At 42.6% G+C, this 18,016-nt stretch overlaps 1 protein-coding gene across 1 annotated transcript in view; it reads left to right on the top strand.

Annotated features, from left to right (window-relative positions):
• The window catches only part of LOC137285171 (regulatory-associated protein of mTOR-like), a 57,152-nt gene that overhangs the window by 582 nt on the left and 38,554 nt on the right, over positions 1-18,016 (top strand). The window contains exons 2-13 of the mRNA XM_067817410.1: positions 2,562-2,664; positions 2,899-3,059; positions 3,281-3,361; positions 3,780-3,926; positions 4,221-4,396; positions 4,578-4,637; positions 5,117-5,217; positions 5,593-5,737; positions 6,295-6,475; positions 12,596-12,679; positions 12,878-12,988; positions 13,438-13,512. Of these exons, the coding sequence (XP_067673511.1) occupies positions 2,562-2,664; positions 2,899-3,059; positions 3,281-3,361; positions 3,780-3,926; positions 4,221-4,396; positions 4,578-4,637; positions 5,117-5,217; positions 5,593-5,737; positions 6,295-6,475; positions 12,596-12,679; positions 12,878-12,988; positions 13,438-13,512 (1,425 nt within the window). The remainder of the gene's footprint in view (positions 1-2,561; positions 2,665-2,898; positions 3,060-3,280; positions 3,362-3,779; positions 3,927-4,220; positions 4,397-4,577; positions 4,638-5,116; positions 5,218-5,592; positions 5,738-6,294; positions 6,476-12,595; positions 12,680-12,877; positions 12,989-13,437; positions 13,513-18,016) is intronic.

The raw sequence follows: 18,016 nt of genomic DNA on the forward strand, positions 1-18,016 counted from the left end.
TGGATACATCCCAGTGCGATCTAGTGCCCCAGCATTTATGTTTTTTGTGCAGATTGTGTGAAAATGACAAAAATGTGGCTGTAACCACTTCCCATTGGCATGTTATGAAACTATATGCTAAATTTAGATTTGAATGGTATTACATTCTTGACTTTACATTATGTCACGTTTATCATCCGCTGAGATGATTGTTCCTTGAGGGTGTTTTGTCTACAGGTTTATCTGTCAGTGTAACATCAGGTTATCACTACGCCTATGACAAACTGGCACAACCACTGGTCCAGTGTTCGACCATGTCAAGTACTACCATGTGTTGCAACCTTAATTTGAGATCACCAAATCCCCCTCACTCACTTAAGGAAAAGGTTCAAGCCAGATTCCAGAACAGACTCCACTACCAGTGGACAAGGAGAATCACCCCGAGACGGTACAGAGTTTGTAGCTTCAGCAATTACTGCATGCATATAGACCATATATTGGTCAGATACTGACTCATGATACCGGCAACATACTGTGGTTCAGTCCATATCAGCATTGGATCAGATTGTGGGAAGTTGTTCTCTTTACTGGCAAGTCATGTCAGTCATTCAGGTGGATTCATGATAGTACAGTATCAACATGGAGAACCTTATGCTGATTGTTGCATTCAGCTCGTGAACCTACGGGGTGGTGGAAGCATTATGGTTTGGGGAGGGATTAATATCCATGACACACGTCTCTGCATCAGTGCCGTTGAGTTGCAGCTGAAAATACATATTGGAGGTACTGAAAATAATATTTGTTCCCCATGTGGCATCAGATCAATGTCTTCATTCAGCATTTGGATAACCCACTGCTTCTAGATACAACCTGAACCATTCTTCAACAAACACCATTCTTCTGCCATTGCCATCAATGCATTAGCAGAATGCGAGGGGAGATGGAGAGAAGACTTACCACTTGGGAACAACTAAATAGCATCGATGATTTGCAAACTCACTTTGCATTTCTTATGAGATGTGTAACAGTGCTAGATGGGAAAGATGGACAGATCCATTAGGCTGCATAATAAACAAATAAACGTTTCTTCGGTACATTTTTTTCTTAAGTCTCAAGGGCGGTAGGACCTTTTTCAAAAAAAATTTATGGAAAAGAAAAGTGACGAGGGAGGAACTCATTTATATTTTTTTCTCTCAGAAACACAGCTTGGGACGTTTAGCCACATGTTGAGGAGTTGTAGATTTGGTAACACTCATGCTTACAGACACTCATTCTTTGTAGTGGCCAAATGGATGATCAGGATGTGCTAAAGAAATTGTTACATGCACAAACAAAAGTAACGCGCCAGTGCATTTCACCTTTTTTATTTAGCTTACTAACATTGGCTGTGTAAAATCTTTGGCATGAAATTTCGTTTATCATTGTTACCCTTATTCATGGTTGCATTGAAAGATGAATGACCTCTTTTCCTTTTTGTTGTGTTTCCATCATGATTCGCAATTCATATCACAGTACAGAGTAGTTCGATTTTGCATTTATCATGGAGATATGAAGTTTTAATTTGGTGATGCATTTCTAATGGATTTCAATATGTAAGGCATAATGGTTTTGAAAAACAGAGTTCATTTTATACTGAAGGGAACAATTATTAATCAAGACAAGAAAATTACTCTTTATTATAATAATATTAATGTTCAAAACCTTATTTTGCTATTCAAAATCATATTTTGCTACCTGAAAAAAAAACAAACAGTAGCAACAACTTGCTACTTCGTATTTTTTTAGAGAAATTGCGCAAGTAGCAAGTACTTGCTACTTGCAAAGGTTAATTTTGAATACTTAGTATAGTGGCAGTCTGTATATTATATATAATATTAAGTTTGCGAGTGACAATGTAGTGATAATCATCATTAGCATCAATCCTGACCACTTGATCCTGACTTGCACAGTAAGCCTGAGTGACTTGACCACTGATTGTAATTTACTCTGTTGCATTTAGTCCTTCCAACATTCCAGATGTCTCTGATGTAGAGTTTGAATCTTTATTCATCATAATTCTACCCTAGAAAAAATGGTTGGTTAAACTGGGTGCAGACCAAATTTATGACCACCACAATAAAGATACCATGCCATCATCAAAAGTAGTATCAGTTTTTGCAGTGAAGGGTTGCATGTTTGTGTACAGTGGGCATGAGGAGATGAATACACCTGAAACAAAGGTTTGAATACTCCTCAAACATTGGCTTGGGGTAGTCGAAATGATAGTTTTCTGTGAAATGATTAATTAAGTGTCTCAGTACTGACAAGGTTTTGGGTTTTGCAGAAATTCCGCAATTCAGCGTTTTACCTGTACAACATGCATGGAAAACAAAACCTAAAATAGTGTTTGGCCATGTAAACGTTTCATGTTATACTTGACCTTTCTGTATGGTATGCAACCATTAACATTTTTAACAGAAACTATCAAATTGACGTTGGTGTGTCATTAAAACTGATTCACAGTGATCACACAGCATTGCACATTCACCCCCTTGAGGATAATTATAATTTATTTTGGTATCCGGGGGTATGCAATGTTTCAGATGAAGACTGTCAGTGTGGCTCTAGTCATGTGTCTCAATGTTGGTGTTGATCCCCCAGATGTAGTGAAGACATCTCCCTGTGCAAGACTGGAATGCTGGATAGGTCTGTACAAACAAGTAGGGTTTGTCACTTTTCAGATTAACTTGATAAGGTCAAATGAATAAATTGAGACTTCACTACAGTGTGATATAATACGGATTATGCTAAAGCTGTACATTCTGATTGTCTTTTTCAGTGGATACAGGTTGTTTTTATTGAACAGTTGTTTATTAATCGCTTGCAAATATGTATCACAGTGGTCACTATGGTGATAGTTGATTATGGTTCTGTGAACAGATCCCCTCGCCACAAGCCCCCAAAAGGCCTTGGAGTCCATTGGAGGCAATCTGCAGAAACAGTATGAGCGATGGCAGCCCAGAGCTCGATACAAGCAGAGCCTCGACCCAACAGTAGATGAGGTCAAGAAACTCTGTACATCTCTCAGGAGGAATGCAAAGGTAGGAGTTATATCATTCTGTTCTTTTTCCAAGCCTTATGTACTGGTAGTTCATAAATATACAGTACCATCTGCGGTGGAGATTTCAGTCCTTTGAAACTGTCATCACTTGTTACACTCAGCATGCTGTAGACATGATAGAAAACAAAATGTCTACTGATAGATGACTCCTGATAGCTTCTAACACTTGTACTATGACTAAAGTATACTGCATTGTTTCAGGAGGAGAGAGTCCTGTTTCACTATAATGGCCATGGTGTACCTCGTCCGACTGTTAATGGAGAAATTTGGGTGTTTAACAAGGTAATTATGTTATACTTGATGATCGCATTGATATTGTTTATGAATGGTCAGAAGAAGCACCTTCTGTTTCTGAGGTTGCTCTCTAGTGACTTTGCTATCTGCTGTTATCAGTGCATGTTTTGGAATGTTGACGTACATTCAGATATCTGATATACCTCTTGTGCAAGTTAAACACAAAACTCATCATTTATTGTAATGATGCAATACAACTGGCTGTCACACTTGAAAACGAAACTTTATCATTTGGTTTCCATCTAATATTTCTTGCCTTGTATCCAAATTGACATGATCCCATCTATTTGAACACAGTGGTACAACTGTGAAAAACTGACCACAGTGTTCCTGTATATACAATATATGCTGACAGAAGTAACCATGGTAATTGTGTAAACAAGGATGATGATGTTTTTCCCCACAGAGTTACACCCAGTACATACCACTGTCAGTGTATGACCTGCAGACATGGATGGGGAGTCCCTCCATCTACGTTTTCGACTGTTCCAACGCTGGCATCATTGTGGAATCATTTAGACAGTTCTCTCAACAGAGGGACCAGGAACTGGATGTAAGTTAACATAACTTTACTGGTTACGGTAGGTGACACTTGTTTTCATAACAGTTTCATCAGAAATGTTTTGTGTTTGATCATAGCAGTAGGTGATTTGAGGCTGACGCTTGTTTCAAGCCTGATTTTAGTTACTATTTTTGTTGGAAACTACTAACATGAGAACAAAGTGAACATGTTATAGTCTATCTGTTTATCATGTTAAGTTTCAGTGGACTACACACTATACCAAGAGACAATCATGGTATCATTTTTATACAGAATGTCACGGTGGGTGATATTTTCTTTGTTTAGAGTGAAACCTCAAATGGTAGCCAGTGGTACAGTGGCCAGGGTCCCCCCTCCTCCAACAAGCACTGCATACAACTAGCTGCCTGTGGTGCCAAGGAACTGCTGCCCATGAATCCGGAACTACCTGCTGACCTTTTCACATCATGTCTAACTACTCCAATAAAAATTGCACTGAGATGGTAGGTTTTCTTTGCTGGAGCGTTCATGGATGATGTTTGCCATGATAAATGTGTCAGTTCTTAAATCACATATGAAACTCAGATGTTTACTGATCAGTGAAAACAAACTGACTCTGAACATGTAGTCTGCTAGTTTGCAAAGTGCTCTTTTCCATGGCAGTTTTCCTTGCTTTCTTTTCAGGTATGTTCTTCAGAACACAAGCAAACTGGTGCCAGGTCTCACTTTGGAAATGGTTGATAAGTGAGTTCATTCTTAGTTATGCTGGCTGTGTAGTTCACCTGATACTTCATGGTTTCAGCTATTTCTTACAGAAACCTGTCACTGTGCTGTATATGTAGATAGTGATCTGGAATTGTCTTTGCTACATGCTGCATGTGGTCAAGGACGCACCCTAACAAAATCCAGTAAGCAGGGTTTCCATACCCTCATGTATCTCAGCAATGGTTAACTTTAAAGCTGTGCGTTCGTTGTTCATATCATGCTGACTGATGCTGTAAATGGGAAAATGGTCAACATGTACTTATTGCAGCTCACTATCTTTTCTGTATTATAGTGTATGTAAAACTTGTTTCAAATTGGAATATATATCACTTTCCAGTTAGAACTATATTGCTAAAGACAAAGACTAAAGTGTTTCATTGTTATAAACTGCAGCACTCATGTCATTATACTGTCATACATGGCTACTGAATTAAAAGAACATGCATTGAATTGATCAGGATCCCAGGTCAGCAAAATGACCGACGGACAATGTGGGGTGAACTGAACTGGATCTTCACAGCCATTACCGACACTATTGCCTGGAACATTCTCCCTAAAGGTGGGTTGTGTTGTCTCATGAAACTCTCACTTCCTTTCACCCTCTCATCTCCTTTAGGATCTATTCTGTGGTAACTGTGGAAAGGAATCTGTTGATGAGTGGAACTATTTAGAAAGCAGTTGAGATGGAATTTTATCTTTTGCCATCCGTCTAATGTTAAGCTTGAAGGTATAGTAGTATCCGCCTAGTTTGTCAGAAGGGATATTTTGATACTGAGAAAAACTCAACCGCATTATTTTCTACTTCATTGAAATTAAGGTACCCAGTGACAAGGGACCAAAAGTTTAGTATCTGTTTACAAACTCCGCGTCCGAAATGCGCCAGACCAAGGCAGATATCATCAAGTGATGAACTTTGTTTGTTTCCTTGTTCCAGAGCTGTTCCAGAAGTTATTTCGCCAGGACCTGCTTGTTGCGAGTTTATTCAGGAACTTTCTGCTTGCCGAACGTATCATGCGTTCTTACAACTGTACCCCGATCTCTAGTCCAAAACTACCTCCAACCTATCAGCATCCCATGTGGTGAGAGCCTTGTGCCAAAACAAATCACAAAGTGTATGAGTATATTAAACCAGCATAAGAATTAAGGAGCTAAGCTTAGGGGTTTGCTGACTTTCAGTTTGTAAACATCTTGAGTGTGAAAGGTATAGCTGACTAGATTCAATAGCAGAAAGATAAGTGATGTCATTGAATTGAGATGTCATGGTTATTCATAATGCCCCAATGTTCTGTGTGTTGTTTACAAATACATCTTAGCTTCAAAGTGATCATACACCCCATACCTTAATGTATACATGACAGTAGTAGCTCTGAGATTGCTTTGTACAAAGGCACCCAAGTAGAATCACTCAGGCAAGCCATTTTTGGATGATTATTGACTGAACATGTCATATCTAAAACTGTGTCCAGTAGTCTGTGTTGCTTTGGAGGGGCAATAGCAGGATTTATCAGTGGAACCCGATCTCTCATTGAAGCGTCACTTCTCCAGTAAAGTGAACTTTGGCAGGTTTATGTTCAGATTTGTGACGTGAACTGTATTGGGAAGGTTCACTGTAATGTTCCAATGCGATTTCTTGCAGGCAAGCATGGGATCTTGCTCTTGACCTTTGTCTTTGCCAACTGCCTCGGGTCAATGAGGAAGATGGCTCAGCATTCAAGCACAGCCCTTTCTTTGCTGAGCAGCTGACTGCTTTCCAGGTGTGGCTGTCATTTGGTAGGGAAGACCGCAGACCCCCTGAGCAACTTCCTATTGTACTCCAGGTAGATATCACCTTCTGGGACCCAGCTGGTGGGGCTGACATTATCAGTAGTGATCCAATAGTTTGGTCTATACTCTGCTTACTTAGTGTGGCTTGGCATGGTTTCAAGCAGTTTGTTTCCACATTGCTCGATTAATAATAAATGGAAATTTTTTACTTACCTTACCATAGGTCTATAGCATATTACCTCAAGCTTCGCTTAGTAGGAGATCTGACAGAGTTGAATTTCCATTCAGTCTTGATTGGCTACCTCGCAATCAACAACTGTGGTGATATGGAAGTATCTGGATCTCCCCACTGCGCATACGTGCAGACTTCACAAGAACTTCACTTTTACTTCAAGCATCGTCTGATCCAGACGTGTTTGGGTTGCTAGATTTATTTTTCAGAACTAATAAAATTTGACCATGCTACACTTTTGCACTGATTCCTTTCAGGGTTTTTGTGTGTGGTATATGTATTTTTCAATCTTAGTGTCGATTTTAACGATTATTTTCGTTACTTGTCATCTACCTCGTAAGAGACATGGTAACATGTCTCCTATATTCGGTGTTGCCTCCATAATTTGTTACCGGATCGGTTTCAGTAGTTAGTGGACTGTTTCTATGGATAGTTATGTCCGCGTATCTAAGCTTTTTGTTACTTAGCGCTGTATTTAGGGTAAATTTTGCTGTTCCTTTTTGGAGAGGCAGCTATTTCACTTGTCTATTGCAAACATGCTGATGCATGGGTGAGTGGAGCAGTCCATTACGTGGCAGGGGTATTTTTCTTCTACCTTATTTATCACATTGTGATTTCAGTTTTTTACAGTTGTTGATGCATGACACGTCATTTTGTGAAGTTTGCAAAGGCAGCCGTATTGTCCGGACTGTGTTCGGTACTATCTATTCCTGAGTTCAAGGCATTCTTGGCAGTAGTGAGGAAAAGGAAGACGCAGATATTACAGAAAATGTCACAGTCTCCTGCATCCTCATTTAGGGCGAGAGTATCTCTACCTCGTACGCCGGAGATACAGACAGCATTGGAGATACCTGGAGCGGCGTTGGATACATCTGCTTGGGTGGAGCCGTCACTGAGACAGAATCATACAATGCTTCAGCTGCTGACGCTGACGCCTATGCAGATGCCGATGCCGACGCCTATGCCGATTCCGACGCCGACACCTACCACCCAGCCGGGAGACCTGACGCTTTGGCGCTCCCGGAGGTGCTATGGATTTTTAGAGCGCTACTTATACCTGCTCCATCGGTGACGCCAGGCACATCTCAAGAACAGGCGGCACCTCCGACCAGGGCTCCTCCACTGATCCCGGACATTACAGAGGAGCACATCCAATTACTGGCACCAGTGCCTGTGGGCACATCCCAAGCTACTGTTACACCAAACTTAGAGAAGTCGGCACCAGGGTTGGACGCACTAGCGTTTGGAGCACAACGGAGCGCCATGGCAGTTAACAGTGATAGAAGGAGAACAGGACGATCCAGAAGTCCCTGGAGTAGTTCATCCAGTGTTTGTCGGCACCGTCGTTCGCTGTCTAGGTCATCGGATTGCAAGGGCAGATCCCTCCACCGCAGACGAGTGCGTTGGCATTCGGGGTCCCAGTCAGCATCACCTCCTCGTGTCAGACAGTTGGCACACAAGAAGCAGGCACTGGAGCGCAAGTTGACCATTTCGTGGAATACTGAAGAAGAACAATACCTACTATGAGGAGGACCCTGCTCTTGTGGAGGAGGAAGAGCCATTGTCTGCCATATACGATTGGATAGCTGATACAGGATTCAGGACTCCATATAACAGGCCAGTGACATGGAGTTGCGGTGCATCCTAAAACTTGTCTCAGCGATAGCATCAGCTACTTAAGCGTGTGGATTTGACGGAGCCTAACAAGTCCCGATTGGAATATCTATCATTGCTATTCTTATGGCAAGGCAATGTGCCATATGTCCTATAAGGACAGGACAGCGTTACAATGACAACAGTTGTGCGCAGGATGGGGTTTTTGGATGCGTGTTCATGGCAGGAAGAGTTTAAACGGCGTTTGCTTAGAGCTTCCTTCTCCTCACAAGCCCTCTTCTGGAACATGCTAAATTAACGAACATGGAGATGCCTTTGTCAGCATTTGAAGCCCTCTCATCTGCTTTTCGTGGTAAAAGGGAACATGCGGCAGAGGGAAGAGACTTTACATTCCGTGGAGGGAATCTGTCAGATCTGCCTTTACAAGAGGTCACAGCCAGGGCTTCTCAACAACCAATTGTTGCAAGCCGTCTCACACAACCAGGGAAGCCCCCATGACCCTCGGCAGAGGGAAGGGGAAGCGCCCCTACTCAAGACTTTGAGGGTGTCACCTGTCACGACTGGGGCCTCCCGCCATGCCAGTTTTCCTTACACCAGTAGGCAGGAGACAGGGCATCTTTTGAAGGAACTGGTCCTTCCTGAAGGATCCCTATGTTACCAAAATTCCACCGTTGACATATCAGCCAGCAACACGAGTGTATTCATAGGTGCAACGTCAGTAGTTGAGGGACAACATCGAAGTATTGTTAGGGAAGTGTGCTATCAAGGAAGTGCTGGACCCACACACAGACAGATGATGTTTCGACGCTCTTGTTGCTTCCAGTACATTTGCATCAATACCTGCACTGGTGGATGATCGAATCGACCGTCTGCGACAGAGTTTGTTTGACCAAGTTTGAGCAGGACCACAAAGTATTTGTCAACGCGTCACTCCAGGGTTGGGGTGCACACCTAAATGAACGGACAGCCTCGGGGCTCTGGTCTGACGTAGAAGCCAACTGGCACATCAACAATCTCAAGGTGGAAGCAGTGATTCCAGCTGTAAGCCACTTGGCATCCTTGCTATGCCACTCCAACCTACTGATTGTATCAGACAACACGACAGTGGTGTGGCTGATTTTGCAACAGGGGACAACCAGATCCAAATCCCAACTCTATCAGATGTTTCACCTAGCCAGCATCGTAGACACAAATGACATCAAAGCCAGAGCTCATCATATTCCAGGTTGCAGGAACGTTCTAGCTGATGCGCTCTCGCAACAAGGGAAGCTGTACCCAACTGAGTGGATGCTTCACCCGGAGATATTTCGTCTCATATGTCAGAATCATGGGCGCCGAATTGCCATGAAGTTCAACGCTCAGCTTCCAGTATATGTGTCTCCGATACCAGACCTGGCAGCTTGGATGGTCGAAGCTCTGTCGATGTCTTGGGAAGGTCTGGGCGCATACGCTTTCCCGCCGCCTGTACTAGTACTAGCGGTAGTGGCGAAACTCAGACTCACAGTGCGGATCTGTCTGCTTTTGGTTGCACACCCTGCTGGCCAGCAAGGATGTGGTTCCCAGAATTGTGCCGCCTCGCAGAAGAAATCCATTTCGGCTTCCAGAGTGGGATCGGTTGCTGCGCCATCCCCACTGTCGGACACTGCACCTGGACCCCGTGCGGTTTCATCTATGCGCCTGGACCATTTGCAAAGGACTTTGAGGGCCAATGGCTACTCATCTCAAGTGGCAAAGATCATTGCCCAGGTGCACAGCGCTTCCACCCAACCACTCTATGATGACAAGTGCACTACATTTAAGAAGTTCTGGGCCCAAAAGTCGCAGGATCTGCTGTTAGCGTCACCCCAATTCCTGGCGGAATTTTTATGTTACTTAAGTGCTCGGGGAAGCTCATTAGTAGCACAGTTGGAACTAACCTGTCAGCACTAAATTCAATGTTAGCTGTCAGAGAAGATAGGAAGGTTTCAAAGATCCCAGAATTGGTCACCATGTTGAAGGCGTTCAAGCTGGAGGACCAAAAGGTTAAGTTCTGGCCCCTAGCGTGGGACCTGATCGTTGTGCTACAGCACTTGAGAGGTCGCCCTTACGAGCCGCTGGACAGGGCATTGTTTGACAGCCTAACTAGGTAGACAGTGTTTCTGTTGGCGTTAGCTACAGTGGCGAGGGTTAGCGAGATTCACGCGCTGGATGTGACCAGAGTCTGGTTTGAACAGTCCAGACACGGTGCTGTACACTTGGGACTTCTCTGGGATTTCCTGGCAGAGAACCAGCTGCCAGGTCAACCTCACAGATTATTCACCATCCCGCCTCTTACCGCCATTATTGGACCGGAGGAGGAGTTGCTTGTTCGGTTCGGGCTTTCAGATTGTACATCAAGAAGTCCTCTCCTCATCGGGGAACTAGGAAGAGATTGTTCCTGCCTCTTTCGGCGACAGCCAGAGGGGAAGTCACCAGGAACACGGTAGCCTTATGGTTGAGGCAGACCATCCTGGCGGCTTACAACGCACAGAATCTTCCTCACCCATCATCCAACAACCTGTATGAGATTCGGGCGTTAACCTCAACCATGGCCCTGCACAGGAACTGCACAGTTCCTGACATTATGGCTGGGTGCTTCTTGACAGTATTTGCTAGCCATTACTTGCAGGACTTAGCAGTGGAAGATATGGAGGGGCTGCAGTCTTTCAGACCATTAGTAGCTGCACAGCAACTCAACACATACTTCCGCCCTATAAAGTATGATTCTTACTTACCTTGGTCTATGGGGGTCTTGTACTTACATGAGATAATGTACCGTACCCCTCCGGTGGTTAGTACGTGACCTACTACTCTGATTCTGGTTCCAGTCACCATCACAAGAGATTGTTGCGGCAGACCGGCATACAGAGGGAATCAGTAGTGGTCCGGCTGCCCCGAGGCATATGTGGAATCTTAAGACACTGACGGTCCTCTGGAGTCCTACACCACCATCTGTTGGTGAGGTAAGTAAAAAATTTGTTAAAATCTAAATATTTTAGATATTTAAATACTTACCTTACCATAGGGTGGTTAGTCCCTCCCAACGCTGGATGCTTCTCCCAACTACGGACTCTTCGGACTGAGAAGTAAAAGTAAAGTTCTCATGGAGTGGGGAGATCCAAATTTGGGGTAGCCATTCAAGATTGAATAGCAATTCAACTCTGTCAAATCTCCTACTAAGCGAAGCTTGAGGTTATATGCTATAGACCTATTGTAAGGTAGGTATTTAAATATCTAAAATATTTAGATTTTAGCAATATTTACACATAATGATTTTGAAAAATGACAGTCACAATTGAATAATGTGACAGTATGATACTGATCCACCATATTTGCATGTCATCATTTATCATTTTATGAGAAACAGTTTTAAGAGTATGTTAGATCTGGCTAAGCTGATTTTCCAGGACTGAAAAGGTCCCATAATTCATAACAAGTACTGTGAAACCTGCCAACACTGGTACCGGTCTAATCTGGCACACTGTCAAAACTAGCATTGAATTTTGTTCCTGCCAGTTTTGCAACGATATAATGATCATTAAAACATTGTCTAATCTGGCACCAGTCTACTCCATACTCTGACAGGCTTTCTGGTCCCAACAAGGAATTTTAACTGCAATTAACACTGTCTGAACTGTCATGAGCAGTCCAGTCAGGGACCCATAATTCCGTACACTAATTAATCCTCTTGGCACGCTAGATAATCTGGAAGTAGGGATTGCACGGTGAGTCAAATGCTGGAAGAGGGCATGGCTGTGAGCAGCCAATCAAGGTCCCTTAATCCAATACACATCTCTCGGCACACTACATAATCAGGAAGTAGTGATTACGTAGAATCAGCCACTTGTAGGGTTATCCTAGTTATGCTTTGTGAACATTGAAAAAAATGGTTGCACAATCACAAAAGAGTAAGGGCATTTAGAGATAAAAGAGTGATGAGTGTAAGTGGCAGCCTTGTTGGAAAATTATCATCACGGTCTAATTCAGCACCTTGTCTAAACCAGCATTTTATTTCGGTCCTGTGGGGTGCCAGTTTCGACAGGTTTCACTGGATCTGTTTTTAATAACACAGTGTTACACTGGCAACATTTGATGTGCAGTATGATGCCATTTTACTTACAAGAGTCAATAGTTTAAATTTACAAAAGCATAATGGCAGATACCTTTAGCAGCATTTGAAGGACATTTTTTGTTTTATGGTACAGTCAGCAAAATACAAGGGACAGAAAAGTATGCAAGTCACACATTGTGTGGTCCAAATTGTAACAGATTACTCTGACAAAATGATGAATTTGACTCATATCCCCAGGTGCTGCTGAGTCAAGTACATCGACTGCGAGCCCTTGATCTGCTGGGCAAGTTCCTGGACCTCGGCCCCTGGGCTGTGAGTCTGGTACGTCATCACACGAAAAAGATATATTTGTCTCCAATTGCATCAACCATGTCAGGCTAATGTGTGAAATAATCTACATCAAAACAGGATCAGCAGGATATTGATGTGTAAATACTCAGTAATTCAAACTGCATGAACACTTTGTGCTATCAGTGATCCTGAGGTAGGTTCTCATCAAATGATTCCTTCATGTTCCAGGCACTGTCAGTTGGCATCTTCCCCTATGTGTTGAAGCTCCTTCAGAGCTCGGCAAGAGAGCTTCGACCTCTACTGGTGTTCATCTGGGCCAAAATACTGGCTGTAGACAGTGTGAGTATTACAGGTTATGTACAGAAGGACATCCAGCAGCTTGTGCTTGTCATGACAAGCAGCTAAATGTTAGTGTGACAGACTTGGTTACTTGGTTATTGGATTGATTGTATCGCCATATTAATCACTGGTTATTATGTTGTCTCACTGATTCCATGCTTCTATGAAAGCTGAAATATTGCATAGTTCTGTATTGAACACAATCACTGAATCCAGGCTTCTATCAAAGCTGGAATATTGCGTAGTTCTGTATTGAACACAATCACTGATTCCAGGCTTCTATCAGAGCTGGAATATTGGATGGTTCTGTATTGAACACAATCACTGATTCCAGGCTTCTATCAAAGCTGGAATATTGGATAGTTCTGTATTAAACACAAACAAGACAGTGCCGTAGTGACAGTATTTCTGAATTCAATGAATTTAATTTGATGTGTTGTGTTTTTCAGTCGTGCCAGGCAGACCTTGTGAAAGACAATGGTCATAAGTACTTCCTGTCTATTCTTGCTGATCCATATTTGCCGGTAGGTGTTCTCTTTATCTTCTGAGGGTTGTATTTTTGCCAGTTGTACTGATTTCTGGTGATATTAACTTTACAATTAAATGAGAGTGGGTTTGAACCCCATGTGGAGCTGACACTCCATACAAGGCATTCTCTTTCTTCAGAAGTCCACCTTGGGGTACATATGAGCATTCTTATGTCCATTACAAAAAAAACCACAACACTTGTAACCATATTTTGCAATAAAAATATTTACAAAATGTTTTGTTTTGTGAGACCACCCATACAGGGCGCTCCCAGGGCCCCCTACAGCCAAGAGCAGGCAACTCTAGCCAAGATTGACTTGCATGGTCCAATGAGGAGTTTCCTCTGCCCTTCCCTATGTTATGAATAAGAATGAGTCACAATCTGTCTGTATGTTCCCTATTCTTCCACATAGGCACTCGATACTAAAATACTTATTTTTGTCTTGTGAGACCACCCCTACAGGGCCCCACTATGCCCCCCTACATGGCCCCACTAGGCCCCCCTACAGCCAAGAGCAGGTAACTCTAACTGTCAACCTCACACCTCACTTTTCATGCTGTCGTTCAGTTGAACAGATGTATGTGGTGTTCGTTAACCGATGATACAATGAGTGTAAAAGAGTCTCAGTCTGTATGATTGGTTCCATTCTTTACACATGGGCTTTAGATTGACTTCATAAATTGATATTCTCATTTATCGAAGCCCAGGCCAGACATCATTGTTGTAACTTTGCCATGGGTTCTCTGTTTTTCAGCCTTGTGAAAGGCAGAATGGCTGACCGTGTGATTGTGGCTTCCTTGTTACATGCTCCTGGTAGTATTAGTAGGGTGTTCATCTATTATGTTTGCATTGTATATGGTATGATAGTTGTTTATCGAGAGTGCTCTCCCCTTCCGATATATGGCGGCTGCCACAATACACGCGGTTGAATGTCAACAGTGTCTTTGTTCTTCTTGATTATCTGGGACTCAACAGATAACTAAACATGGTGTGAGAAGTCTCAACACAACTCCTAGAGTTAACTTTTGAACTGTGAGTACTGAAGAATAGTCGCTCAACATCTCAAAGTGACACTCTTGTGGTTTTCATGCTCACCCGCCATTTTGTCTCAAAAAACTTCTCAACATGAATCATCACAAACAGATATTCTCGAACTCTGTAACAGATATATGAGTTGCAGTAACTTTCGTGCTTGATATTCTATAAAGATGCTTTGTGTGCACAACGCCTTGATTGTCTGATACACGTATCGTCTGCAAACGTCTCAAACTGCACAAAGCTTGCCAGTCTTCCACAGTGATGTGTCATTACCTCCCAAGTTAGAAATTCGAGGAAATCTCAGTAGTAACTGGAAAAAATGGAGACAATTATGGGACTTGTTTGAAATTGTAGCGAGAACACAAGAGCAGGACCACAAGTATAGAGTAGCAACTTTTATTACATGTGTGGGCTCTGATGCACTTGAGATCTACAATGGTCTACCATTTTCAGATGCTGAATCAAAACATAACATAGACTGCATTCTCAATTTGATGAAACGTCACTGTCTTGGAGAGACAAATGTCATTTATGACTGTTACATGTTCAACAACCGCACTCAACAGGAACGAGAGAACATTGACACATATGCTACCCAGCTTCGAGCTTTTGCTCAGTCATGTGAATTTCGAGATCTACATGATGAACTTATCCGTGATCGGATTGTATGCTGCATCAGAGACAATACTGTTAGAAGAAAACTTTTACAGGAATCATCTCTGTCTCTGAAAAAGTGTATTGATGTTATTAGAGCATCTGAGTCAGCATCTGCTCAACATTGTGCCATGTGTGGAAAAGAAGAAATTCACTTTGCTCAAGAACGTTCCACAAAATAGAAGTTGCGGAAACCTAAACCTGAAACTCTGAGATTCGACTGCAAGTACTGTGGTACGAAGCATGCACATAACAAGGATTCTTGTCCAGCTTTTGGCAAGAAATGTCACAACTGTGGTAAGATGTCTCACTTCTCTAAACAGTGCAAAGTCAAACCTAGATCGAAAGCAAAGTCTAAACATGTTACACAGCTCAGTGACACTTCCGATGAAGAAGTAATGACGCTGGATCTAGCAGAATCTGTTAACAGTGTAGAAGAATATAAAGACAAAATCTTCACTCATCTTGAAATGGATGGCTCTCTCAAAACGTCTCTGATTGACTGAAGGGCAACTTGCAACGTTACTTTAAAGTCTGACTTACCTGCGAATACCAAGCTTGAAGATTCCAATAGACTTCCTGTGGAAGGTGTGACTACTTTGAAACTCACAAACCCCAAGAACTCTAGATCTTACCAAGTAAAGTTTGTGATTGTAGCAGACACTAGAACTCCATTGATTGGTTCTCACAATGCTCAAAATATGGAGTTTCTCAAAGTCATGTATGAAAATATTTCTCCAGACTACAATGATAGGAGAGTATGTTCCAAAGACGGACATTCTCGAAAAATACCAAGATGTGTTCAGTGATGCAACCATGGGACTACTGGAAGGAGAACAGAAACTAGAAATTGATCATTCAGTTATTCCAGTGAAGCAAGCGCTACAGAGGATGCCACACTCCATGAGACAGAAGTTGAAAGATGAACTTCACGATCTTGAAGAGAAGGGTGTCATCCAGCAAGTTGATGTGCCAACGGATTGGGTGTCAAGCCTAGTTCTTGTCAAGAAACCCTCAGTTCAGTTGAGGATATGCATTGATTCAAAGCCTCTCAATACTGCTCTAAAGAGGAGTCACTATCCCTGTGATTGATGACCTTCCTGACATCTCCAAGGCAAAGGTTTTCTCTAAATGTGACCTGCAACATGTTTTCTGGCATGTGACCCTGGATGAGTTCCATTTGGAATATCACCTGCTCCTGAGATCTTTCAGTATTGTATAGATCAGGCACTCCATGGTCTTGAAGGGACTTTCCAGGGATCACCGATGACATACTTGTGATTGGGGAAGGCGATGGAGGAAGCTATATGCAACCGTGATGAACATCTCATCAAGTTGTTGAAACAGTGTTGCTCAAAGAACATTCGTCTTAACCCAGACAAAGTCGTACTTCGCACTAAAGAAGTTGCCTTCATAGGACATCTCTTGTCTTCAGATGGACTGAAACCGGATCATCGCAAGATTCAAGCAATGTTTGACATGCCAAAGTCAACTGATGTCCAAGGAATGCAAAGGCTACTGGGCATGGTCAACTATCTGTCCAAATTCTTGAAAGGACTCTCTGATTTGTGTGAACCACTCCGTCAACTCAGGAAGAAAGACTCTGCACAGGATTGGAACCATGAACACGATGAAGCATTCAACAAGCTCAAAGAAGCCCTCACCTGGACCCCAGTACTGAAATAATATGACAGTGAAGAAGATCTTACACTACAATGTGATGCTTCAGATACAGGACTTGGAGCAACCCTCATACAGTGTGATCAACCCATTGCATATGGAAGCCCAGCTCTCACTCAGACGGAGAAACATTATGCCCAAATTGAGAAGGAATTGCTCAGCATAGTTTATGACTTCTCCAAATTCCACCAGTATGTATATGGGCGCAAGGTTACTGTTGAAAGTGATCACAAACCCCTTGTGAACATTCAGCTTAAGCCTCTCCTCGCAGCACCCAAGAGACTCCAGAGGATGCTTCTCTCTCTTCAAAACTATGACTACAAAATTGTCTACAAACGAGGCAAGGACATGCATCTCACTGACACACTGTCACACGCATACTTACCTCAAATTGAACATAAGATGGAAGTTCTAGAAGTGGAACTTTCACAAGCTGAAAGGGAAGTTCAATCAATTAGAATGGTTGAATACTTACCAATCAAGGATGAAAGACATCAAACTATTCAGGCTGAAACTGAAGTGGATGAAACATTACAAGCTGTCAAGTCCATGATTCAGTCAGGATAGCCAAACAAGCGGAAAGAAGTTTCAAATCTGGCAGCTCCATACTTTCATTTCCGGAATGAACTCTCTATCCAGGATGGAATCATATTCCATGGATCCAGGTGTGTGATTCCGAAAAGTCATCGACCTGAAATTCTCAAGCGTCTGCACAGCTCTCATGTTGGAATAGAATCTTACCGACGCCGAGCAAGAGAGTACATTTATTGGCCAAACATGAATACAGAAATTACCGACTACATTGTCAAGTGTGATATCTGCAGAACATTTGAGATAAAACAGGCAAAGGAACCACTTGTATCCCATGAGGTACCAGATCAACCATGGTCAAAGCTTGGGACAGACATTTTCACATATAACCAGAAGGACTATTTAGTCACAGTCGACTATATCAGTGACTTCTTTGAAATTGACCAGATCACTGACACAACTGGAAAAGAAATTATCAGGAGACTCAAAGGACACATGGCTCGCCATGGCATACCTGATGTTGTCATATCAGACAATGGACCACCTTTTAACTCCTCAGACTTTGAACATTCTGCTGGTGAATATGAATTTGAGCA

Source organism: Haliotis asinina, chromosome 5 (assembly GCF_037392515.1).
Source record: "Haliotis asinina isolate JCU_RB_2024 chromosome 5, JCU_Hal_asi_v2, whole genome shotgun sequence".
NCBI classification, from domain to species: Eukaryota; Metazoa; Mollusca; class Gastropoda; order Lepetellida; family Haliotidae; genus Haliotis; species Haliotis asinina.